Consider the following 24,972-nt stretch of genomic DNA (forward strand, 5'->3'; position numbering starts at 1 on the left):
TCCAAAACTAGCGACAAAAATTATAAAAAATATATTTTAATAAGTAACATTACTAGTTTATTGGCTTGAAAAGCTTTTCCGACTGAAACCTTGCTTATTTTAGCTCGATTGGAGGTCGCAGCACGGGCGGCTGGAAATCTGATTTCTGGCCTCCGCAGCACACGAACAAAGCGCCACAAACTCAGTCGAACTTTAACGGCGCTGGCAATCGGACGCGTTTTGAAAACTAGCTCTCTCTCCGATTTCATTCTGGTTTTTTGGGAAAGTGTAAGCTGCATTAAATGAAGAGAAGAGTCCATTGAAACGCGTAAATCTTCCTTTGATTTGTCAACCTCGCGGCATTTTTGTTTCAACAATTTTTCAGTGCTAATTTGTTCAGTCGGTGTAGGCGCAAAGTGAAACTACCAAAAAAAGAAAAAAAAAACGGGAGAATTTGTTTTGCTTTCTGTTTGTTTGTATTTTTTTATGTGCTCGAAATTGAAGCCCGGCAAAGGCAGACGCCTGGAACAATGAAAGTTGATTGAATATTTTATGCAAATTTCCCGTTGCAGAAAAAAGGTGCGAAGAACAACAACCACAGCCACAACAAGTACAACAAGCACAACAACAACAGCAGCTGCAAGAATAATAATAGAAATTGCTGTCGAGCAGAAAACTGGAAATCCAAAGGCAGCAGCAAGAAATCAGGTGAATACCGAATACCGAATACCGTCTGTTTCTCGTGGGAAAGTTTAAGATCAAGGCCAGGCCTACGGCCTACGGCCTCGGGACGATTGGGTGGATTGGGTGGACCTGGGCTGGGGGTGGTGCAGGCGCGGCCTTGCTGCCACTGCCAAGGCGAAGGTCACATTGCAGGCGAGTTTCGGCGGGCCTGCACTAGCGTTGTTGTTATATAAAACCCCACTCCACCTGCCCCACAATCCACCCAAAATGGCTCACTAACCCACTGCGCATGTCGCCTCCTTCGAAGGCCATCGCATGACCTCAGGTACCGCCACGCCCTCTGGCCTCCCCGCCTCCTTTTCTCGCACAGCAGAGGGCATGACGTTAGAGTGAGGTACCACATACTCGTACTCAGGGATACCAGGGATACTGGTCATTAAAATGTCATATGGATTACCGCTGCAATACTTAGGTCAACAGGAATGGAGTTTTATATTTCATTTGCATTTTAAATTGGGCTGCAACTATTTGCTTGGCCATGTGTGTGCTCCCCCTTTTGGCAGGCATTTAGCATTGAACTTGACAGTGGCGGTGAGCGCCTTTAACCAGTGGCTGCCCACTTTTTAGCTAACAAGGTTAGTGGGTTAACTGGCCTGCTCCACTGCCCCCACCCCACCCCACTCCTCACTAGCAAGTCTTCAATCCCCAGTCTTCAGTCTTCAGTCTTCAGTCTTCGGTCTTCTGTCTTGTGTCTTCAGTTTCCAGTCTGCGGACTCTAAAGAGTCAAGAGTGTTTCTCCACGCCCGGATTCGGGCAAACCCGTTACCATTAACCCGCCGATCGGCTTTGCCATCGCTGTGACCATTAAAAGCCACTTACACTGACTTTCCATGCTAATCAAAATTGAAGCCCAAAATAAGAAGAAATTTGTTTGCCGCCGCGACATGTCTCGACTTTTGAGTGTTTCTCTCGAGTCCCCAGTGGATTGGAACTGGCCAGTGCAAGTGGGCAATGCGGAGTGGATGGCTTCTTGGAACTGGCACCAAAGTGGACCGGGTGAAATTGAGTCACTCCGGCGGGCAGGAGATGATAAACTCGGCGATTTCTTATCAGGTTTCAGCCACACTGAGAAAACTCTAGGTGTAATTGCAAAACCAGACTGTTCTACTTTGGGGAAATAAATTAGCTTTGATACAATTTAATATCCTTAAACTTTACTGTTTACTGCTTACTGTCGCCTTAACGCCAAGCCAAATAACCACGAATGAGCATTAAATATTCACGTATTTGAGAGCCAATCCCTTGAATCCCAATGGAGATCGTAGATCACGGAGTTCCTCAACTCCAAAAAGTTCGATGACTTTGTCCGTGAATTGCATTTCGATCGTCGCAGTGACTGACGGATTGATGGACGGATTGATGGGTGGACAAACTGAACAAATCGTGCCAGTTTACCTGGGGCAGGGGCAACACTTTGTGGTACCAAAACCCATGGAGGCATGCCACGATCCCCAGCGATCCGATAATTGCGCCCCAAACGAGAGCGAAGGAAAACAAAGAGACAGTGGAAAATTGAAACTGTGGAAACTGAAAAATAAATAAAAAGTGCAAGACCAGTTAAATGAAAAGCAAAACAAAGTCATTAAACGCCGAGTGCCTGGAAAAAGGCAGCAAGCTGAAAACTGAAAACCAAAAACTGACAAAAGAGCGGAAAATTACCGAGCAATAATAGAAAGAGTTGGGCTCCATTTTCACTTTCACTGGCCGGCGGGGAAATGCGGGGAATTGCGGGAAAAGCGTATAAAAGTTGCGCTCTGATAAATGGCCAAGCGGCCAGAAAGGGAAGCCACCAAGTTACCAATCCACCGAGCGGGTTCTAAAAAGCGGTCACAATCCGCTGGCTCGCAAATGAGTCATGTAGAGATGACCCAAAAAAAAGGGGGAGAATGGGGACTCCTCATTAGATCAACTACCTCCCAAAATGATTTCAAAGTAACAGCTTTGTTTTACAAATGATGATCATATTTTAAAATGGGGTGAGCCACTTTGAAGTTGGCAATATTGCAATATACAGTATATATTATATGCATATGAAACTTTACCAACCTATAAATGGAAACATCCTTCTTGTTTTTAATTTAACTTGAAAGGAAAAACATTATCACTTGATTTTGAAGGAAAGAAATACCAGAAATGCTTGCTGTGCTGATAATATTTAATATAATTTAAGTCACTTTTACAACATTGATTTCTGCTACGTTGCAAAATGAATGTGAAAAAAAAATATAGTTGGGATACATACAAACCATTTACAAGCTGGCCTTCTCGGCGATCCAAGACCTCAGTGCGGAGACCCTTTCGTAGCCATCGGGCGCAGCACGTCCACAGCCACCGATCACGAAACTGGCCAAGCCGACCAGTTTGCCCTGGTAGGTGGCCGGACCGCCGGAATCCCCGTAGCAGGCACCCTTATTCTTGGGATGCAGCAGGCACATCGTGGTCTCCGGCAGCTGGCGGAAGTACGACTTCTGGCAAGATTCCCGGGACAGCGCCTTCACCTGCACGTACAGCAGGGAGTTGGAGAGCGGTCCGCGCTGGGAGATGGCGCCCCAGCCGGAGATGTCCACGGTGGCATCGCTGGGCGGATCTTTGGTGGCCAGTTCGATGGCGGCTATCTTGGAGTTGAAGCTTAGAGAATTGCGTAGACGCAGCACGGCCACGTCGTGGCCAATGCCCTTGTAATTGGGATGCACGGTAACGGTGGCCACTGGAACGCGAACTCCTCCGCTGGAAAGGAGCAGGCTGCCCGCCTGAATCTCCAGCTGGTTAGCTGGAGCGCTGCGGGCAGACAATCGATTAAAAGTCGTGCGTTTCTGAGGATTCAATACCTACACATTGTTCCCTTGCTTGACGCAATGTGCCGCGGTGACAACGTAGTCCTTTGTAATGATGGAGCCACCACAGGTGTGACTTCCACGTCGGCGAAGTGAGATCTGGTGCGGAAACTGACCCTCCTGCGCCTTGGTGCCGCCCACAATGCGGGGCTCCACATCGGAGTCGTTTTGTCCCAGGACTCCGGCACAACACAGGACTAGTAGCAAAGTCCAGAATGGTAGCATGACTGGTTGGGCTAGCTATCTGAAAAGTAGTGCTCACTGCAAGATTGCACTGGCTATATATACACATATCACCCAAATTTAAGACCCTCATCATCATTAGTTCCTTAAAATGTCAAAGTCAATGGCGCTATCGAGCTGCAGCCTAATTTAGTTTGGTTCCCTTATTTCGTTTGCAAATGAAGCCCCTCTAATTACGACGACAAGAGTTTGGGGGCGAAAGTTGGGCAAAAATTTACGCAACTTGGTCTTTCTGAAGATTTCGAAATGTAGATCTTCAGTTTGGCACAGTGAATGTGCTGTGCGTGCATTTTAAAAGTGTCTACTGTGTATTGTCAAAAGTGTCCGTTGGTTTTGGCTCGTTATTTATAATGAGAGGTATCTTTGCAAATATGGAATTTTTTCCAAATTGGGATTCAGTGATTTCTTATTGAAAATATTTGGATATTTGGTTGCCAAGTGATGTTTAGGAATTAAAAAATATATATATTTCTGGAAAGGGACCTCTTTTTTCTTGCCAAAAGCAGCTGAACGGCCATCAGCTTTACTCGAATTTGATGAGAACCCTTCCCCATTTTGTTTGCCCTTTGCCCTTTTGGAAGCCCTTCTAATTACAACCAGAATTAAGTGGAGAAGTAAGAAAGTAAGGCATTCATATGGGATTGTGCAACATGTGATGTGAGCAGATTTCAGCCAATATTAATTAGCTTAGGAGAGCTTGGAAAGTCTTACAGATTCCTTACATAATGAATTCAAGGCTCAACTTACGTAAACTTTACCATCCTGCCTAAAGTGACCCTAAAAACCGAGAGCTTTATCGACGTCTCGAGTTCTGGGCAATAAAAGCCATGCCATTGAGGTCATAAATAAATAAGCATTCCACACGCAAGACGGCGGTGCTTAGTTAGTGATTATTACGCTAACCAGTGTCCAGTGGCAATCGCCGATCCTTATCCTTATCAAAACCAATCTATTGAGTCATTGCCATCAGGGGAAAGGCCCGCGTTCAGTTTGGGATGTATTTATTATTTTGATAGCTTGTAAGGAAAACGGGGAGGTGCGACCTAGGCGATCTGCTCCTGGATCCAATCCGAGTAGCTGGAGAGCCGCACAAACACATCCGGGTAGCGGGAGCCGCAGGCGCCCACCACAAAGTTCGTCACCCCGATCAACTTATCGCCGTAGACGGCGCCACTGCCTCCATCTCCGTGGCAGGTGCCCTCCTTCAGTTCGTGGGCCAGGCAGAAGCTCTGCTCGCCGTGATTACTGTACGCATCCAGGCAGGCCGCTTCCGAGGCCACCTGGAGCGACGTCTCACGGATCTTGTACGAGGTGGTGCCGTCGCTGGTGCGACCCCAGCCGGCCACGTTCACCTCCGACCCCTCGGCGGGCAGCGCCTCCCCACTGGCGGCCACCGGGATGGCACTGATCCGTTCGGTGTAGCTCAGCGCGGAGCTCAGCGTGATCACGGCCAGGTTGTTGTCCAGGTTATAGTAGTCCGGATGCACTGCCACCGACTCCACGAACACGATCTTGCCACCGGCGTACTGATTGGTACTGCCCACGCGGCACGACAGACGACTGGCATCGATTCTGTTTTGAATTTTATTAAAATAATAAAATAAGCTGGATTATTGGTCAAGACTTGTGCATTGAACTCTATTGTAGTCTGGATTCATCAATTCCCCTACAATAATTAAAGCCAAGGTCCATCTAAAAAGATTACTCATTCGCCTAGTTGTACACCCCCAAAGAACATATTTGGTACTTCTTCTGTTTGAAGACGACTTGTTTTTGATAAAAGTAAGCACAATATAGTAAATATAGTCTAAATAATAATAGATTAGTAGATGGGTATGGTACTCACAGCTTTCCATCGCGATGGACGCAGTGGGCGGTGGTCAGGATCTTGGTCGGGGAAAGAATGCATCCGCCGCACGCGTGGGCGTTGTCCACCCGCAAGGAGGCGGCGAAGGGCGTGGCTGTGGGGTCCGCTTCCGCCCCGCCCATGATGCGCCCCTGGGCGTGGCACATGCCCACCAGTGTCAATCCGATCAGACCCAAAATGAGTAGTCTCTGCTGCATCATTTTGTGGATGTATTCTTGTTTCTTGGTGGTTCTGCTGCCGACGGCGGTTGGAATGAAAATGCGCAATGCCAGCGGTGGGAATTTAGGTGACTAGCTCCATCTAACTTGACCAATCCTTATCTTCGGCTTGGGCATCAGAGAAAATCTAATCTTATCGCCGCCATTGGCAGCTTTATGCCGCTATAGACTATAGACTATTGTTACTTGTTATTTCGCCGCTAAATTGGCACATAAATAGAAAATTGTACAGGGCGGAGGAGGGAAGTCCAAACGAACCAAATTGTCATGTCCATGGCAATACAACACCATCTACAGTAGATAAAGATGAGTAAGTGATGACTCAGGGAAGCTAAAAAGGCGGGCCAGAGGTTCCAGAATTATCAAAAATCAGGGATGGAAAACATGGAACTTTTCAGTTATCCTATGTTTAGTAATTCATTAATTCATTTAGTAATTTAAGTAATTTAAATAAAATCGCCTTGAATCTAAGCAGATGATATAGTTCGCATAGTAGGAATTACCCTTGATTAACATCTTAAGCTCGGCGATAACAAATCTGGATTATAAAGATTTGGCCTGGTCATTGAAGATTGACCAAGCTAACGGCTACGGGGTTTTCCTAAGATCTCTATCTCAATTTTCTGTTCTGTAATATATGGGCCTATAAACTATAATGCAAATAGTTGCGAACTCTGTTAAATAGCCCATTGGGTATAAAAGTGTTCAAGGTGGTTTCCTGGTAACTGAAGAACCTTTGATCGGCTCCAATTAAACACTGTTCTATAGATAGGAGTTTTATGACCAGCACTAAGTTCCATATAGTTTGCAACCATAAAAATTTAGAAACACAATTTCAGGTTTTTTTAGAGGCGGTAACACACTTTATGCACATGAAAAAAATGTATAAAAAAATAAAGTGCAATCCTTGGCGAACCAGAAGTTTACTGGGTGTTGGCCTCGATCCAGGATAGGTAGTAGGAGACGCGGGTGGCCACATCGGGATACTTGCTGGCGCAGGGTCCGAACTGGAAGCTGGTCACGCCGCGGAGCACATTCTTCTCATCGATGACGGGCGCTCCGGCATCGCCACGACAGATGCCCTCGCCCTCGGCTCTGGAGAGGCACACCACGGATGCGTAGCCGTATCCGGCTTCCCATTCGCACAGAGATCGGCTCAGCGTGTTGAAGTTGGCCTTCTGCTGCTTGTAGGAGGCGGTTCCATTCGAAAGCTCACCCCATCCAGCCACATAGACTGGAGTTCCGTTGGGCAGCTCTGCGTCCACATCTTCCGACTCCTCCACTTTGGGGGGCAGTGCGATGGCTGCAACGCGAGTGTTGAAGAGCAGGCTCTCGTCCAGCTCCAGAATGGCGATGTCGTGCAGGAAGTTTCCGTACGACGGCTGGATGACCACTTTCTTCACATTCACGATGATGCCGCCGGCGTACTGGTTAATGGTGCCCACTCGGACGGCCAAGGTGCTGGCCTCCACTCTGGAGAATCGCAAGAAACAGGGATTAGAAGTCGTAGATGAATAAAAAGTAAAATAATAATATGAACAAAAATCAGAAACCCGTATATAAATAAGTAATACTTCAGAGCTATTTATGGTGGAAGTTTAGCAACCAAATGAAACAGTTTCATAGTGAACTTATAAAATACTGAGCAAACCCAAGCTATAGTTTCCCAAGTGTGGTTAGAACTCACGGGGTGGTGCCCACGCTGGACACACAGTGGGCGGCGGTCAAGATGTGGCTAATGGAGATGATGGTGCCGGAGCAGACGTGCGCCTTGTTGTATCTCACGGATGCGGACCAGGGGTACTCGCCCTGGGCGACGTCCTCGCCGCCGAGAATGCGGCCTTGGGGCGAGGCCTCCGTGGTGAGGATCAGGCCAAAGATTAGCAGACCGAGGCCCAGAGTAATGCGTGGATCAGCCATGGCGATGGATTGTCAACTGAATGGCCACACCACCCAACGATCGATGGTCACCGCCACTCGGCGATCTAATCGATGGGAATTCTATACCGATAAGGAGAGCGACTTGAATTTATGGGGGTAACAAACGTGGGCGATTAGATTGCTTAACCCATGGTCGTAAACGGGCTGTTCTATAAAGGCCCGCCGGCCGGCAGGAGCACCTTTCAGTTGAGATCCCACAAGCCATGAGTTCGGTTCCGTCATACTCTCATCTTCCACTCCTCCTCCTCCTCCTGGCCATCGCGACCTTGGGCGAGGTCCAATCCAGTCGGCTTCCGGCGGAGGTGGGCTCCCAGCCACACAGCATCTCCCTGCGGCGGAATGGCGTCCATGTGTGCGGAGGAGCTCTGATCCGCGAAAAGTGGATTCTCACCGCTGCTCATTGCGTCAGTTTGGGCGGCGGACAGCAGAGGTAGATGGTTTGTACACGGAGCGAAGAAGCTTATATGAACTTAGTTGTTTCTATTCAAAGCGAATTGTTTAGTGCTCAACAAATTATTTGATTTAAGACTGAAGTGAATTTATAATCATTTCTTTAAAAGTTGAAAAATAAGCCAAAGTTGAGTTAGTTGAGCTGTAGAGCCAAGCAAAGTTCATAAGCTTTTTCACTGTGTAGAATAGCCCTGTGAAACAGTATACACTTCCCAATTCCTCCATGTAGCTACCCAGTTCCTTCCTACGACGTGCGAGTGGGCAGCATACAGCGTCTGGCTGGTGGTCAACTGGTGCCCCTGTCCAATATCATAATCCACCAGAACTACTCCAGCTCGGACGCAGTTGGCTCTAATGACTTGGCCCTGCTGGAGCTGCACTCGCCGGTGGTCCTGAATGCGAACACGAAACCCATTGAGTTGGCCACCGCGCGACCAGCGGCGGGATCCCAGATCACCTTCTCCGGCTGGGGATCCAGCCAGATGGACGGTTCGCTCAGTCATGCCCTTCAGGTGGCCACCAGGCAGAGCCTGAGTGAGGCCGATTGCCAGAAGGAGCTGTTCCTGGAGGTGGATTATCTGCTCTGCTTGTCCCCGGTGGCCGATGACTTCGCCGGACTCTGTTCCGGTGATGCCGGAGCTCCTGCGTCTGCCAACAACCAATTGGTGGGCATTGCCGCCTTCTTCGTGAGCGGATGTGGTACCGAGCAGCCCGACGGCTACGTGGATGTGACCCAGCATCTGGAGTGGATCAACGCAAACGCCGTTTAAATAAAACCGAGCGGTAGATGGGGATTATGTGGGTGCGGGCATGATAGTGATAATGGCATATGAATACATCATATTTTAACACTTATTTTAACTTTCATGACCCACTTAAAATAGTTTTTTTGTTTCGTACTAAGTTTACTGGGAAGTTTAAGTTTACCAAACCTCAGTTTTATACCTCTGTCAAAAAATACAACTGAACCAGATTTTGTATATATTTGTACCCAAAGTGGTCAGGTAAAGTAGTGATTTCCGGTTTTGATTTACACTCGACAATCTTTCCTATTACAACACTTTTTCTTGAGTGCGTTTAAGATAAAGGAGGTTTTGCTTTCTCTGATATAAAGTAATTCTGTACAAAATATTACAAACCTTAATTGCTATCAGCATTTTGGCTTATGGTGTTATATATTTATACCTGACTCAGCAATCATTGAATCCAGGCAATAATTTACGACCTAATCGTTCATAAAACGATAAACGTTTTAAAAGATTTCTAATAAAGCTCCTATAAGTATGCCACGAAATTCTGATTTCGAATTGCTTAAAATAGTAATAGCAACATTTATTTGCTATCGATATTTGTTTGATTGTAACTACTTGGAAAGTTGATTGACAAACTAAGATGGACAAAAATAATAGGTGAAAAAATTCCCAAAAGCAAGTACCTATAGATGTATTTATTTTACAAACATCTTTTAAACATAAAATCAGAATATCTATTCTATTTATATTTTTAATAATATTGATTAACTTTAAAGCACCCTTGAAAACAAGAAAAATTAAGGTTTTGTAATGCTTTTGCCATCGAAATTAGTTTATTGCAACTGCTGCTGGATCCAATCGAAGTTGGCCGCGATGCTAACGAATCGTTCGGGAAGCATTCCTCCGCACTCGCCGACGATCTGGGCGCCCAGACCCACCAGCTGGCCCTGGTAGACGGCCGGGCCTCCAATATCCCCACTGCAGATTCCGTGACGACGTTCGTGGCCCAGACACAGCACCTGGTCGTCGGTGGCCAGCAGCACATCGCGCTTGGCCAGGACGCATTCGCGTGGAGCCATCACCTCGGCGGCTCCGATTTGCAGGGTGCGGTGCATGTTCACCTCGGACTCGGTGGTGCGGCCCCAGCCGGAGACCTCCACCTGGGCGCCCAGGGGCGGAACGTCCTGGGCCAGCGGAATGGCAGCTACTGTCTCGCTGAATGCAATCTCCTCCTGCAGACGGAGCAGGGCGATTCCGGTCTTCAGGCTGCTGTAGTTCGGGTTGATGGTTATCTCCCCCACGCGAATCTGCTTGCCTCCGTTGTAGAGATCCACCGATCCCACGGTCACGGCGAACAGGACAGCAGGCCATCTGAAATGGGGAGAATTGTTATTTAATAGGAGGCTTATTAATCCTTGGGAGAAGGACTAAATTTAATTTAACTTCGCCCTTGAACAAATATTTTCTACATGCTTCAAATGTTTGGAAAGTCAATTTATCCATGTTTTTGCAGTCCCATCTGGGTCTGGGAAGAAAACCTTACTGATCCTAGCAACATTTAAGAGTCCGCAAGTCTGCCGTGAATCATCCGTGCACTTACGGGGTGTCCTTGCCATCGGAGCAGACGCAGGTGAGGGCGGTGAGGGCGTGCCGCTGGCCAATGATCACGGCGCCGCAGTTGTAGCTCCCGCCGACGGAGAGGGCCGCCTGGTAGGGCAGCTGGCCGGGAACGGCGTCTTCTCCTCCGGCGATCCTGCCCTGCGGCTGGGCCAGAACTCCGGCGGCCACAAGGATTAGTCCAATGGTGAGGGGCAGCTTCATGGCGCTTCGCTTCTTTGACTTTTGATGGGCTCGCAGCGATGGCGTGAGTTCTTATAGGGCTCACTGCCCATACAGGGGGTATGGCCTGGTCATTGGGTATCTTATCTGTCAGCCGGAGAGATAGAGCCATCCGGTGACAGCGACTCCTCCTGATTAGACAAGCCCTCGCCTGTGGGGCTATCGGGATCGAGCCCCGTATCGATGGTATCTCCGGGAATCAGTTTCTAGGAACGCGATAGGGATGGCAAAAGTATAAGTCCATCATATACGAGATACATGGAACTTTTGTCGCAAAATAAGCTTACTTAAGGCATAATAATCATTAAAAGTTTACATTACGTTTATATATAAATTTATAGTTGTAAAACTGAGTGAAATGATCCTAAGCTTAGCACTATTTCATATGGCACAATCGCAATGAAATCTCTTTGATTTTGGGATCCAGTAAATTAAGATGTTGTGTGACGGTTACGTGGGCATTTCCTTGGCCATGTATCAACGAACTCTGGCGGGGTGATGGATGCTGCCAGGTGCAGGAGTGGGGGTAATAATCCAGGGCGAACACGTTTGAGGCATGCCACACAGATACGACGACAGGGGCCAACGATCGCAGATCTCGACGCGCACGTAGCAAAGCTCATCTCATCCCATCCCGCCCCAACCCATGGCGATCCGATCCGATTCGATTTGGCCAGCCGCACAACCAGTTGGCTCTCGTTTCGAACCGCATTTCGCACCGCCAGAGACTAGCCCCCATTATATGGTCTGTCCGACCGCCAGTTTTGACCATTCGCAGACTCGCCGCCGACCGACCATGATCTTGCGAACGCCACTCGCTGCCGGCCACCAGATGCAGCTGCAGCTGCAGCTGCTCCTGCTGCCCTCCGTCCTGCTCCTCGTGCTCCATCTGCTCCTCTGCGACGCCAAGACGGTCAATCCCGGCGATGGCATGCAGGTGCAGCACCACCAGATGACCGCGGAACCGGGACTGCCGGAGCCCAGGGCCTACATGCCGGATGCCCAGCACCTGGACTTTGTCTACCACGACCACGAGGAGCTCACGAGGTTCCTCAGGTGAGTCCATTAACCGGAGATCGGAGATCCTTACTTTATGACTCTATGTAATTGTAATAATAATTTGGACTTGCATTTGGTTATTTTTATGGCCATTTCCACCATCTTTAAAGTTGAGCAGTTGATTGAGATTTCTTATACTAATTCGCTTACCAAACTTTGCGCACCTTCTTTTAAACCAGAGCCACCAGTGCGAGGTACCCCAATCTCACTGCCTTGTACTCCATCGGAAAGTCCATCCAGGGTAGGGATCTGTGGGTGATGGTGGTCAGCTCGTCGCCATACGAGCACATGGTGGGCAAGCCGGATGTCAAGTACGTGGGCAATATCCACGGAAACGAGCCCGTCGGCCGGGAGATGCTGCTGCACCTCATCCAGTACTTCGTGACCAGCTACAGCTCGGATCAGTACGTCAAGTGGCTGCTGGACAACACACGGATTCACATCCTGCCCACAATGAATCCCGACGGATATGCTGTTTCCAAAGAGGGCACATGCGATGGTGGCCAGGGCAGGTGGGTCTCTTCCGGAGATTTCCAAGATTGCAACTTGTGACTCAAGCCATCATCCTCTTAGATATAATGCCCGTGGATTCGATCTGAATCGCAATTTCCCCGACTACTTCAAGCAGAACAACAAGCGCGGCCAGCCGGAAACGGATTCTGTGAAGGATTGGATATCCAAGATCCAGTTCGTGCTCAGTGGAAGCCTGCATGGCGGTGCCCTGGTGGCCAGTTATCCGTACGACAACACGCCGAACTCCAGTAAGTAGTCCCAGTAGTATGTACGTCCCGATCCTAGCATTACTCCAATGTCCTTGCAGAGAGTTATTCCCATTTAAGGACCATATAGTTATGTCTGTCTGCTTTTTGGTTACCTATGTTCCTCAGCTGACTTGAAATGGGAAACTTTGTCGGGAAGCACATTACTCGGCTTCGAGATAATTCCAGATGGATGTTATCAACAGAGACCTACAAGGTCCCTTAATATTGTCCGAATAAAATATATGATTAGTGAATTTAGCGATATAATTTAGTTATAATTTGCGTTCTGAGATACACGACAGCCACGTTAAGTGGTCAATGTTAAGTGGTCTTTGTTAAAACTTGATTGCGACCTGCAAGGACATCCCTAGCTTCGTGCTGCGAGGCCATATCCCTTCGCTTTTGGACTCCCAGTCGAGTTCCGATTGATAAAGCTGATTCTGTACTCTCCCACCAATATGGCTGCTCAAAGGGATCTGCCGTTCGTCCGCCCTGTGCGCGAGTGAGTCCGCGACATCCGCGACATCCGCTCCCGAACGATCCATCTAATCGTGTTTGCTTCTCTTTCCGTTCCGTTCCGTTCCGTTCCGATCCGACCTGTTGCGCCAAACATGTCCTTTGGGCGCAGTGTTCCAGACCTACTCGGCGGCGCCATCGCTGACGCCCGACGACGACGTGTTCAAGCACCTGTCCCTGGTCTACGCCCGCAACCATGCCAAGATGTCCAGGGGCGTGGCCTGCAAGTCGGCGACGCCGGCCTTTGAGAATGGCATCACCAACGGAGCCGCCTGGTATCCGCTGACCGGCGGAATGCAGGACTACAACTACGTGTGGTACGGCTGCATGGAGATCACGCTGGAGATATCCTGCTGCAAGTTCCCGCCGGCCTACGAGCTCAAGAAGTACTGGGAGGATAATCAGCTGGTGAGCACATGACTTAAATATAGTTATCTGTGGTCAAAAGTTCAATATCACTTACCCGACGATCTCTTCAACTCCTCCACAAAGTCGCTCATCAAATTCCTGGCCGAGGCGCATCGCGGAGTCCAGGGATTCGTGTTCGACCCGGCGGGCATGCCCATTGAGCGCGCCTCCATCAAGATCAAGGGACGCGACGTGGGTTTCCAGACCACCAAGTACGGCGAGTTCTGGCGCATACTACTGCCGGGCTACTACAAAGTGGAGGTGAGTGTTAAGCCAGGCCACTGTGTATCACATGTATACCTTAAAATGCCATTCATATGCCAGGTTTTCGCCGAGGGCTTTGCTCCGCGCGAGGTGGAGTTCGTGATCGTGGAGCAGCATCCCACGCTGCTGAATGTGACGCTGCAGCCCTCGAAGGTAGGTATCCCCCTCGGTGGATTGGGGTGCTCTTAAAACCCAAGGTGCCGGCTAACCCTCTGTGTTTTGAATCCCCCTAACATCTCCTAACGCTAATCAGTACCTGGTGGCTTCGGGCACATCCACCTCCACAAAATCCTCAACTGTGAATCGCCGCGTCACTGGAAAGTTGCAGCTGTCACCAGAATAATGGAGTTCCGATTTCTTGGAGTCCGATTGCCATTTTGCGACGTGTGGCCGGCCTGTAAATAATAGCTAATTGGTTTAGACCTAGGAAATGCTACGCAACTAACCCACAAACCCATTGAACATTTCACTCCAAGCTCAAGCATTCAGTTTTGGTTCTTAAGTGTTTGTAAGTTTTTGAAACCCACAATTCAAAGTTAGCTTTCCAAATTAAAGAAGTGTAAGGGTCTGCCACTTTTAGTTTGAAAGTTCGATTAAAGAATAAATTAAAGTTTTTGATTACACACATGTCCCTAATTTATCTTTCGTTTGTCTACAGCTTTTACTTAAAAAACCGAGTTTCTCATTGGCTTAATTAATCTTGACATACAATAACACCCTTAAACATTAAGAGCTTTGCTGGTAAAAGTTTATTATTAATGGTTTAATATAATGGTGGCTGGAAACACCTCCGACTACCTATGTGCACCCACGTATAACATCTCGTTGACTCCACAGCGCCTGGAGGGCATTGGGCCCATGGGTCCCGGCGCAGTGCCGGTGGGTGGCGGAGTGGGTCCCGGTGGGCTGTACCGCCCGATCCCGGCGCCCCAGCATTACCGGCCACCTGTGCCGCCCTACGCGGGCGCCGCCTCCAGCGATAGTGGCATCTTCTCGACCATCAGCAACGGGTTGAACAGCCTGTACTCCAACATATTCGGCTGAGGAGCGCGGACTCGAGGATCTTAATTAAGGATTTTTTGTTTACTTCTAAGCATGCCTAGGACTTAAGTTGGAACCTTCGTCGTACTATTTATTGTGAGCAAGGGGATTGTGAGAGACCCGAATAAAGCGTTCAACCAGTGCAATCTATTCTAATGGAGAATTAGAGAATGGTGTATCTTTTATTGGCTGGAATTTCAGCTAGGCATTTTCACAATCCACAGAACGGAGCAGGTCGACAAAAGTAGTCAGGATTTGGGCTCAGCTTGAGTGCAAGCCGGAGACTTTTGAAAACTAGGTCGATCAGAACGTTCATGCCAAACCTATCAAGAGAAATCTCATCCCAGACCTTTCTTATTATTTTTTATTTTGGAAAACGTTCAGAGCAAAATTCAATACGGTTTTAAGATCCCCTCAAAAACAAGAAAACCACTGAGTTATAGATGCAATTTCCGTGAAAAGGGAAAATAAAACACTACACTTAACAGAAGTCACTGAAGCTTAAGGAACATGAGCTACCAGGATATGTACGGAAGCCATTTTGATGCCCAATCTGCTGGTCGAGGCAGCAACTTCGAATTCCGGGTAAGATGCATATAGTACATTAATATATAACGCAAATGGTGACCCAACTACCTGGCAACCCAGTTCTCTGGACCGGAATCCATTCCGAATGCGGTTAGGCGTTATAATGCCATGCGAGGCGCCGAGTTGGCCCAAATGAAGCGCCAGCGGGATGTGGGCAGATCCAATGTGTCCAGCATGCCACGATTCTGCAAGGTTCGTCGTCCGGGTCACGATGTGACCAGCATGGTGACCTCGCGCGATCTGGACGTGGTCACCCAGCTCTCCCTCGAGTCCGAGCCCATCTGCAATGAGGATAATGATAATGAGCAGTGTGATGAGTACGATGGTAGTGAGTTAAACGACTTGCAGTACCAAGCCCAACAGGCTCCTCGTCTTTGTGGTGGTTCCGAATCACCCAGAATTGTAAAGCATAAATTCAAGGGTCGCAGAAAGCAGATGCCCATGGGCCGGAGAAGGAAGCATTACACGAAGGTCGTGGAGCAGGACCACACCTACGAAAGATTGGAGGAACTGCATCGCGAGGTCTGTGCTGAGCTCCAGAGCATGGGAGAGTCCTCCCCAGTGAGTCCCGATGCCACTCCGCGCCCCAGAAGGACTTGGAGGAGGAAGCAGAGAAAGGCACAGCCAGCTCAGCCGCAGGAACCGTGGCTAGATGGAGACAGTTCGCCGGCCCATATGGGTCAAGTGTCCTTCGAGGACTATCATAAGCCGCAGCCCAAGTGGGCGGACATCCTGCCGTCGGAGATGGCGTCGCAGGCGATCAAGGTGAATGTCTGCCAGGCGCAAAACGCCACTTCCCTGTCGGCCTACGAATTCATGGAGCAATATGGCACAGTGGAGCCAGAGCCAGTGATGCCCTTCTTCCTCGAGGACAGCGATCTGGAGCACGAGTATGCGGATCGACAGGGCTACATGCGCTATGTGGAGCCCAAGCCCAAGTACAACTCCAGCGAATCGGATAAGAGTAGTCAGGTCGAGAGTGCCGTCCAGCCCGTTTTTGTGGAGCTGGAAAGGCGGCCCGACCGGCTCAGCCTGCTCAAGAGTCTCTCGCCCATGAGATACACATCGCAGAGGTCGGAGGAGGTGCTAAGAACCCAGGAGCAGGAAGCTCAGGTGCCACCATCGGAGCTGCCCAAGGCGCCGCAGACCAGGCGGGGCAACCAAAGGCAGTCAGTGGTGGATGGTGGTCAGAAGATTGGTAAGCCTCGCAGGACTAATGCAATGGTCGCGGCAAGTCAAAGGAATGCCCCCAATCCAAGGACACGGCGCACCTCGAGAGCGGCAGGCGGAAATGAGGTTGCTGCCGTGCCGCAGAACTCACCAAGTCCCCCAAATCCCCCTTATCCACCCAATGGGCACAAGGAAGTGGTAACCGCACCCGAAAGGCTGAGCAGACGGCGCAAACCCAAGCCCATGGTGCTCTACAGCAAATCCCTGGAGGATCTGAAGTTTGAAAAGTTGGCCATCTACAATAAGATCACCCTGACCCAAGAGCGGATCATCAACGCTCTGGACAAGCTGCAGACCAGTCTGCTCCACCTCCAGGTGCCCAATTGCAGTGCCCAGGAGCGGCAGAAGCGCCAGCGCAACGCCTTCGAGTTCTGCGTGCGCTTCTCGAGGAACTTCCTCTTTCCTTTGAAGGGAATGATCGACGATGTGCGCCTCACCACGGTGGCCAGTTTCAACAGTGCCACCTCCAACGAGGCCTGCCAGAGGGTCGTCTGTGTCTACGGACTGATGCAGCAGTCCATCCAGACGTACCAGAGACAATTGCGCTACTTCCTCCTCGAGAAGGTGCCACAGAAGCTGAGCGCTCTCATTGAGATGATCTACACGATGACCAACTGCTGCCTGGACAAGGGCATGCTGGATCGCCAGGATCCTGTGGTGGAGTGCCTGCAGGAGCGGTGCACCCGATTCCTCAGCTTCATCGAGGACATGCAGGAGGAGCGCTTCAAGTTGGCCCGCGAGGCGATGCGGCGCCATCAGAAGGGTGTTCCACAGGGTAACCTGAGTGTCCCGAAGCACAGCAAGAAGAAGTCCTCAAATCCCCCCAGGGCACCCACTCAGCCCAGGCAGGAGAAGCTACGATCGCACGAGCGGTACGATCTCAAGATGTGCCTGAATGACCTGAAGCTCTATGAGCCGCGCCTGGTGCCCAAGGAGCGCCAGCAGGCGGAGAAGCGACCGCAGCGGATGCGTCGTGCGAGGATCACTCAAAACGTAGTTAGCACTGCGGGGCATCCGGGTGAGCCTGCCCATGGGCAGATGGAACAGCCCGGTGAGCTGGAAGTGCAATCCCTTGCAGCCGACGATATGCAAACCCAGATTCAGATGACCGCCGATGGTGGCACCAGCAGTTCGCAGAGCGAGCTGTCCACTTTGGCATATCGGGGTCACCCTTTCGCGGATGCCCGGCAGCAGAGCTCGAAGTCGCCGTCGCGGGAGGAGCAACTGCATCGAGTTTTGGTAGATGCCTTGCACCTGGTGTCCCGTTCGCAGGTGAAACAGGTGCTTGATCCGCTGATGCGGTCGCTGGGTGTTATTCTGGCTGAAAAGACCGCTCAGGCAGGTGCTGTTCACCAGGACTAGATCCTCCGTCTAGCTATCATCTAAATTGTTTATTTTCCAAATTGTTATTATTCACAAGTTCTGCTTTTATCGGTCAAATGCGAGACTATACAGCTAAATTGCTAAGTGTTTTGGTAGTGCGAATAAAACGGAAACTTTGAGCGAATGCAATCGAATTGTTTGTATTTTGTTTATTTGTAAGAGATATCAACAATTATTAATTTTCATTTATTTTTATCATTTATTTGTGCAGTACGAAACGATCGAGACAATTTTCAAGTGGTGAGTGGGTGGTGTTCTTGGAGGCGTGGGCGTGAGTGAGATAGCGAATGAGAGAGAGAAATAAAATTATTTGAAGCATTAACAAGCCCCTCCCCCCACCAACATCTCCACCCCGTTGCAATTTAATGCACTTCCCGTGTTGCTGTCCATCAAAATGTAAATTTCTGCACCCCGAATTGGATTGGAATTTTCCTAATTTTCCGTTTTCATTTCCACGACCTTGCTGCTGCGTCCTCGGCGATTGGCTCAACAAATTGGATTACTACAAATACCATAAGAATAGATAATATACATAGATAGCGGTTCCCTAACCGGAGCAGGACGTGCACAACGGCTTGTTGTCCTCCACGGCAAAGGAACTGGCCGTGATGGGTGTGTGGCACTTCTGAAATCACACATAAATAACCATTAGGCACTCCTCGCTTTATCAGTGATATGGCGATACTACCTTGCACTGGAAGCAGTCCCGATGCCACTTGGCGTTGAGGGCCACGATCGCGTTCTCCGTAATCGGATTTCCACATCCGGCGCAGCGGGCGGCGAAGAGCTGTTCGAAGTCCGCCCGGCAGTAGGGATGTCCATCCCGCTCGTAGAAGGAGGTGCCCACCAGCGGCTTCTTGCAGGGTCCGTTGCACACGAAGCAATCCTCGTGCCACGACTGCTCCATGGCCTTGATGGTGCGCTGAAATATATGCGACAGGAAACCCATTAGCTACAAGTGACTTTAAAATCGTAAGCCATTTCATTCGTTTTACATATTAAATGCGAAAAATTCCGACTAAATGATTACTACTATCAAAAGCCTATGTTTCAGCCAAGTCCACGGCCAATAACTAATAACCAATGGTGCACACAATGTGCATATATGAAAGCATTTATATCGTAATCAATCGCGCACACACCCACGATGAGTTCATCCCGACCTTGCGCCAAATTGAGCAGCTGAAGGGGAATAGCGAATGCTCTCTAAATAAATGAATTAAAATACTGTGTGAAAAACTGTGTGGATTACTGAATTTAGGAATCATAAACCGCAAACGCGGCAATTTGCGGGGATTTTTGGCATAAAGCCTCTGAATCGCTTAAAAAGTATTTAAGAACTTTGCACTTTTATTGCTTTCCAAGTGCTTGCATGCAGTTTCGAATTTCAGTTTCAGAGGTGAAATTTGGAATGCGTTTCGAAACGTTTGCTGCTCTGCGCGGCACATAAGAATAGCAATTAACGGATACTTTCTTGCCTGCTCAATTGAAAGATGTCTAAAAATACAATCGCAGGCACTTCCTTAATTAAATCGTCACTAAGCATATACGAGCAGATACTAATAGTGGTTTTATGGCGCAGCGAATCTAGGTAAATGTTGACAGTATTCATTACAACGATGCTCGTAAAGCCGCGGATTTTATGGCAAACAGACGATGCGAACTATGGAGATACTACAGGAAAAAGATACGGATACGTACGGATAAGTACACAAATATTTGCACATTCGGTTCCTAATCAGCATAGTTGCGAATTTCCGGTGCGAAACAAATTTGGCTTGTGCAAAAATTCAAATAATATTTGTCAGACAAATTATTTTTGGCAAGTAGTAGCTATGTAGATATCACATTGGAACTACTTCATACAATAAAGCTATATAATTTCGCGTTTCTATAAAATATTATTATTGGAGCATTTCATGGAAGTTCATAGGCCTCCTGATTACTCACCTCCAGGATGGGCTGCTTGCATCCGAAGCAGGTGCCCGAGTAGATCTTCACGAAGCAGTCGGAGCAGACGGGCTCATCCGCCTGGATGTTGAAGGTGGCCTCGGAGATGGGGCGTTGGCAGTCCTTGCAGGCGAAGTGCTCCGGATGCCAGGTCTTGCCCAGAGCGGTGATGATGCGCTGCTGGATGACCTCATTGCACTTGTGACAGATGGACAGCGGCTCCGACTGGGCAAATAAGAGAGAACAGCGAAATTAACATTGGATAGAAGCCATTATTTTGCGCATTTCAAATGAAAATCACGTACTTCAAATATTTCATAATACACCAGAATTCTGGGCGAATTTTCTGGGAGCGGGCTAATGCGATTCATCTGAGATTCAGCTCATCAGCGGGTTCAAAAACCGCAGAGACAGCTGCTGGTGCGAACTTACGTAACCCAATACCAAATGCCAAAGGCTTCAGCACACAGAACCCCCGGCACAAATATCAAAATAATTATTCATATATAAATACAACAATAAACGATGAGCATCAGCAATATAACAATCACATATATTATACAATATTTAGTTGTCAGGTGGGCAGCCACCAAAGTTTTGAAAGATCCAAGGCTTAGATAAATAAATATCAATGAGCAATATCAGTAAGTCTTACATATAATAACATAACACTTATGTGAAATTTTAAGACGTTAAAAAAATTGCCAAAGCCATTTGTTTGCCTTAAAAAGAGTGGACCCCAAAAGTATGCAGTTTTATTATATTTTGGTAGCAAACACCTGCTGAAATGAGCCAACCCTTTTTTTCCCTAGTTTTTTGGCCATGCTCAGCTATTAGCTTTAAGTATGGCCAGCCATTAAACGAGCCAGCCCAGCACGTTTGGGCCATTATCATTGGTTGTAACACCTCCGAATAAATAAGGGTGAACCACCCAAGAAGCCAGGCTAGAAATCGGATGTGGGCCAAGTTACACGACTTAAATGGATGCCCAAAGAGAAAATGCAACCGATTGCTCATAAAAATGCAGCAAGAGGCGGTCATAAATAATGGGAATAAAGTGAAATATCCGCCAATCGCAATCCTGCGATGTTTTCATTGCGATTTTATTTACATTTCAGTGTGCGGTAATTTCCAAAAATTTAATTTGGCCAAATGTGCGTTTAGCACATTTCTTTCGGGCTTTCCAGTCTGCTCGTTTTTTTTTTTTTGTTTGGCTAGTTTTAAGTTGTTCGCCAGATGTAGCAACAACAAGCATTTCTTTCTGCATTAGACGACCTCTCACTTAGATCATCGCTAGAGTTAGAATCGAATTAAACAAACACGCACGGGAAAGAGAGGGGGCTATCCCAGAAGAAAGAGAGGGGCACTTTTAGGGGGCCAAGGGCAGCAGCTCTCGCGCTTGTATAAAGAAAACAATAACAAAAGGCCACACAGCCAGAATACAAAAAGCAACAAAGAGCCAGGCTACAAAAATGAAGCAAAATGTTTAGCGCTTAATGGGCAGCAAACAAACAAACAAACAAATATAAATGCATAGATATATAAAAAAGTTAGCACTGAATAAATGGGAATTCATTTCTTAAATACAAGTATACATTACATGTAGTATAGAAAGTGATTTGCAGAAGAAGTTCAATGACTCTTACTTGAATTAATCAAGAATCGAAGTCGCCCGTTAACCCACATAATTGCGAATTCCAACCGCATTTAACCCGCCATTTAACCCACAGCCGCCCATCTTTTGCTTACTCAGTTCAGCTCGAATTGCAATTTTCACGTTCATAACGTTTTTGTTGACGATTTGCATTTCTTATCAGTTAATTGCCGCAATATTGCAAGCGATTCCAATATTTTTCCCCTGAAAGCACCAAAAACAAAAAGCCCAAGCAGATGGAGCGGAACGAAAATAATAAACGTAACAATTACAACAGAAAATAAAAATTCAAATAAAAATAAAAACAATACATCAGAGGCCACCGCAACAAGTCGAAAACAATATTACAGTTCTCTCTTTCGGCATTGTGTGTATTGTTTATTCATAGGCGATAATTAAAATATTGAATGCATGATTCATGGCAGGCAGTGAAAATTTACAGAGGTTTGGGTGGCATTTCGAGGGGGTGGCGTCAAGTGCTCTCGATTGTTATTATTGTTTGCTCTGCGTCCATCAATCAGAGTTGTCAATCACCGAGGAGCGGGGCATGCAGTGTGTGTATAAGGCCTGTTGCCTTGGATCAGATAATTGGTAGCAAACGCCTCCAATGAGCGAAAGATCCCCCAAAAGAGTGCGGCGCACAGTGCGTATACGTAATGGCCATTATCCCATTTAAACTGTGAGTGAAATGCCGAAATGGCTCTGTAATATACGGCAAATTGTATATATAAATGCGATTATGTGCCGGGAAACTTTTGCGGAAGATCGATGGAGCGGATTATTCACAGACTTATGCATGGCAAAAAACATTCGAAATTTTACTCTTCGCAAGGCTACAAATTTATAACAATATCATTTTAAATGTTATAATTTAAGATAAAAGGAAGCGAGGCATAAATTCAGCCAATTTATAGAAAGTTTAGCTTATTAAATCACAAGGAATGAATAGACTAATGGAAACATTAAAAGACACTAAAATATGTTACAAAGTACAAATAGGAAGTTGTAAATCCGCAGCCATTCAAATAACATAAACAAATGTGAACGACAATGGAAAGTTTTGGATAAAAGCTCTAAGATCCAAACAATATGCATATTTATAATAACAATTGAGTTGTTTAAGTGCTATAAAAGAAGACCTAGTTTCTACAGAAAACCTGAGCCAGCCAATCCAGTTGTTGAAATATAAAAGCAAATCATTGTGATTCATCATTTCAAGAAACTTTTTGAAGATCACAAAACCAAGTCAAACTATGCTTAGAAAAGTGCCAAGCCCAAACATTCACATTAACATTAATTTCCGTGTGGTTAGTCGGGTGAATAAACCAATTTCATTTATCAGACCATCACTACCTTCCCGATTGCGATCCCGATCCCAATCCCTATCCCGATCACGATCATTATGGTTGGGTGATGCGAACATAACGATGATCGCGGTGATGACTCTTCAAAACCTTCTGGTTAAGCAGGCTTCGCAAAAGTGGTTGATTTATATGGCTCATTTTATTAAGCGGACGACGAATAAATCGCTTTGTAAATTGATGATATTTTGAGTGTAAAAAGCAAGGGATGATATCATCCGAAGCGAGATGTTCTGGGCTTAGCTTAACCTTAGGACGCTAAGTATACTCGTATACAAGCTAGATATATAATAAGGTACATATGTACATATGTGTATGGAATGCGAGGCCCTTAATACACACTCTTGCTATCGCCCACTGATAAACACTATTCGAAACTCAAATATTTTCCAAAACACGACTTGGAACGCCCACTTGGCAGACACTTGGTAACTCTTGAAAATCACTACTATTTCATTATAATTTTTTTCATTTTTAGTATGGCAATTAACATAAAGTCTAATAAGGCAAGGCAACCATATTCGAGTGTGCGTGAATTTGTATTTTTGTTTGTTTTTTTTTTTTTTGGTAGCCAAAAGCCAGATGGATGACAATTTCAGTTGGGTTTAGTTGATTTCGCTGGCAGTTGACACTTTCAAAATTCCGCTCACACATTTGTGCCATGAATCTTGCACATGGAAAGCTGAAAACTGAAAACTTTTGGCCGAAAATCGAAAGCGGAAAACTTAGGCGTAGCACACACAACACACACCACACACACAACACTGAATGGGTGGCCAACGCGGCGTATGAGCAATCTCCAACCTGTTTGAAAAACGCCCACGCCACAGATTGGGGATTCGGATTTGAATTGGCTTTGGCTTTGGCTATGGCATTTGGGATTGGGATTGGGTTTGGGTTTGGGATTGGGCCAGCCAGCTGGGCGACCAGTTGGTTGGAAAGTGATTTGAATTTGGAGCACCCAGCCTCAACCCACTCTTTTCGTTCCCCGAAATGGTTATTTTATTTCACTTACCATTTTGCTGGCTGTTTTGCTGTTTTTGTTGGCGTTTGCTTGTGCGCTTTTTCGATGAGATTTAAACTTAAAAAAAATGTGAAAAAATACAGTTGACATTAGTTTTGGGCGAGCTGATGCTCGGGGGAAAGCGAAGCACTAACTGAATGGGAAAACATGAACAAAAATGTAAAACAACACATGATTTGCACAGCCTACTAAAAAAATGTTTGCTACTTTCCTTTAAAACATATGTTAACTTAACGTTTTTACCTACTAAACAAGTTAAAAATCCAGTAAGCTCGCTAAGCACTTTAGTTACTTAGTTCATTTAATTATTATTTAATTTAAATTATTAGCAAAACAAGTAGTTGTCAAAATAAACTGCATGCATCAATTATATGGGGTTTCGGAATGCGAACCCATGTTTTAATAAAACATCTTTCTCAAACTGCTCAGTCGCACCTCGTTGAATCAAAACAAAGTAACCCCCATGGCAAAAGCTGTCAATAAAAGGCAAGTTCGACATACAAAAAACAGACGGCATCGAACAATTTAAGTAATTGTAGCAAATATTAAAAGTTTCCCCTCCATTTTTGCGTACTTATTTTTCCGTTTGTTTATTTGGTAGTATACCGTGCAAATTTCAGTTGAGAACCGGGATAGAAACGGCAGTGGCGGCAATAAAAACACGCGAAACGTTGGCAGAACGCGAAAAAAGGTCGAAAAAGAGCGCGACTCGTATTGGTTATATAGTGCGTTATAAATCGGATGGGATTGGGATTGGATCGGATCGAATCGAACCGAACCGGCGAACGTCGGCCAAGAAACTGAAACTGAACCGCCGGTCGTCGGCGTGCGTGGCAGCGCAGCGGCAGAGGAGGGACTGAGGAGCG

The 24,972-nt window shown here is 47.1% G+C and overlaps 8 protein-coding genes across 14 annotated transcripts; 3 read left to right on the forward strand and 5 right to left on the reverse strand.

Annotated features, from left to right (window-relative positions):
* The first annotated feature begins 163 nt into the window (after positions 1–163).
* Positions 164–15,076, forward strand: LOC6550015 (carboxypeptidase D). Of its 6 annotated transcripts, none has more exons than XM_001977445.3 (9): positions 164–267; positions 552–687; positions 11,630–11,923; positions 12,106–12,438; positions 12,500–12,687; positions 13,316–13,611; positions 13,696–13,872; positions 13,936–14,028; positions 14,713–15,076. In XM_001977445.3, the coding sequence occupies exons 3-9, from the start codon at positions 11,664–11,666 to the stop codon at positions 14,917–14,919; spliced, it is 1,554 nt and encodes a 517-aa protein (XP_001977481.1). In that variant the 5' UTR covers positions 164–267; positions 552–687; positions 11,630–11,663; the 3' UTR covers positions 14,920–15,076. The 6 variants fall into 6 exon arrangements, with proteins under 6 accessions (XP_001977481.1, XP_026837862.1, XP_015011097.1 ...); XM_026982061.1 differs by lacking the exon at positions 14,713–15,076 and adding an exon at positions 14,129–14,498; XM_015155611.2 differs by lacking the exons at positions 164–267; positions 14,713–15,076 and adding exons at positions 13,148–13,189; positions 14,129–14,498 and having other exon boundaries at positions 283–687.
* On the reverse strand, positions 2,806–3,818 carry LOC6550010 (serine protease SP24D). The gene is made up of 2 exons (XM_001977440.3): positions 3,556–3,818; positions 2,806–3,501 (listed from the first exon to the last, which is right to left on the reverse strand). The coding sequence occupies exons 1-2, from the start codon at positions 3,780–3,782 to the stop codon at positions 2,973–2,975; spliced, it is 756 nt and encodes a 251-aa protein (XP_001977476.1). The 5' UTR covers positions 3,783–3,818; the 3' UTR covers positions 2,806–2,972.
* Positions 4,758–6,430, reverse strand: LOC6550011 (trypsin beta). Its single transcript, XM_001977441.2, has 2 exons — positions 5,647–6,430; positions 4,758–5,372 (listed from the first exon to the last, which is right to left on the reverse strand). The coding sequence occupies exons 1-2, from the start codon at positions 5,865–5,867 to the stop codon at positions 4,844–4,846; spliced, it is 750 nt and encodes a 249-aa protein (XP_001977477.1). The 5' UTR covers positions 5,868–6,430; the 3' UTR covers positions 4,758–4,843.
* LOC6550012 (chymotrypsin-1) lies at positions 6,646–7,934 on the reverse strand. The gene is made up of 2 exons (XM_001977442.3): positions 7,573–7,934; positions 6,646–7,358 (listed from the first exon to the last, which is right to left on the reverse strand). The coding sequence occupies exons 1-2, from the start codon at positions 7,803–7,805 to the stop codon at positions 6,809–6,811; spliced, it is 783 nt and encodes a 260-aa protein (XP_001977478.1). The 5' UTR covers positions 7,806–7,934; the 3' UTR covers positions 6,646–6,808.
* LOC6550013 (serine protease SP24D) lies at positions 7,974–9,570 on the forward strand. The gene is made up of 2 exons (XM_001977443.3): positions 7,974–8,256; positions 8,506–9,570. The coding sequence occupies exons 1-2, from the start codon at positions 8,030–8,032 to the stop codon at positions 9,044–9,046; spliced, it is 768 nt and encodes a 255-aa protein (XP_001977479.1). The 5' UTR covers positions 7,974–8,029; the 3' UTR covers positions 9,047–9,570.
* On the reverse strand, positions 9,826–10,923 carry LOC6550014 (serine protease SP24D). Its single transcript, XM_001977444.3, has 2 exons — positions 10,629–10,923; positions 9,826–10,399 (listed from the first exon to the last, which is right to left on the reverse strand). The coding sequence occupies exons 1-2, from the start codon at positions 10,847–10,849 to the stop codon at positions 9,862–9,864; spliced, it is 759 nt and encodes a 252-aa protein (XP_001977480.1). The 5' UTR covers positions 10,850–10,923; the 3' UTR covers positions 9,826–9,861.
* A 57-nt stretch (positions 15,077–15,133) lies between the features above and the next one.
* LOC6550016 lies at positions 15,134–18,246 on the forward strand. The gene is made up of 2 exons (XM_001977446.3): positions 15,134–15,501; positions 15,565–18,246. Exons 1-2 carry the CDS (start codon positions 15,427–15,429, stop codon positions 18,094–18,096), a joined length of 2,607 nt encoding a protein of 868 aa, XP_001977482.1. The 5' UTR covers positions 15,134–15,426; the 3' UTR covers positions 18,097–18,246.
* A 50-nt stretch (positions 18,247–18,296) lies between these two features.
* On the reverse strand, positions 18,297–24,972 carry LOC6550017 (transforming growth factor beta-1-induced transcript 1 protein). 2 transcript variants are annotated; one of them, XM_001977447.3, is made up of 5 exons: positions 24,713–24,968; positions 24,098–24,163; positions 20,068–20,292; positions 18,806–19,039; positions 18,297–18,742 (listed from the first exon to the last, which is right to left on the reverse strand). In XM_001977447.3, the coding sequence occupies exons 2-5, from the start codon at positions 24,098–24,100 to the stop codon at positions 18,665–18,667; spliced, it is 540 nt and encodes a 179-aa protein (XP_001977483.2). In that variant the 5' UTR covers positions 24,101–24,163; positions 24,713–24,968; the 3' UTR covers positions 18,297–18,664. The 2 variants fall into 2 exon arrangements, 1 of the variants encoding a protein (XP_001977483.2); XR_003408057.1 differs by lacking the exons at positions 18,297–18,742; positions 18,806–19,039; positions 20,068–20,292 and having other exon boundaries at positions 24,681–24,972.

This window comes from Drosophila erecta, unplaced genomic scaffold (assembly GCF_003286155.1).
Source record: "Drosophila erecta strain 14021-0224.00,06,07 unplaced genomic scaffold, DereRS2 tig00000126-arrow-pilon, whole genome shotgun sequence".
NCBI classification, from domain to species: Eukaryota; Metazoa; Arthropoda; class Insecta; order Diptera; family Drosophilidae; genus Drosophila; species Drosophila erecta.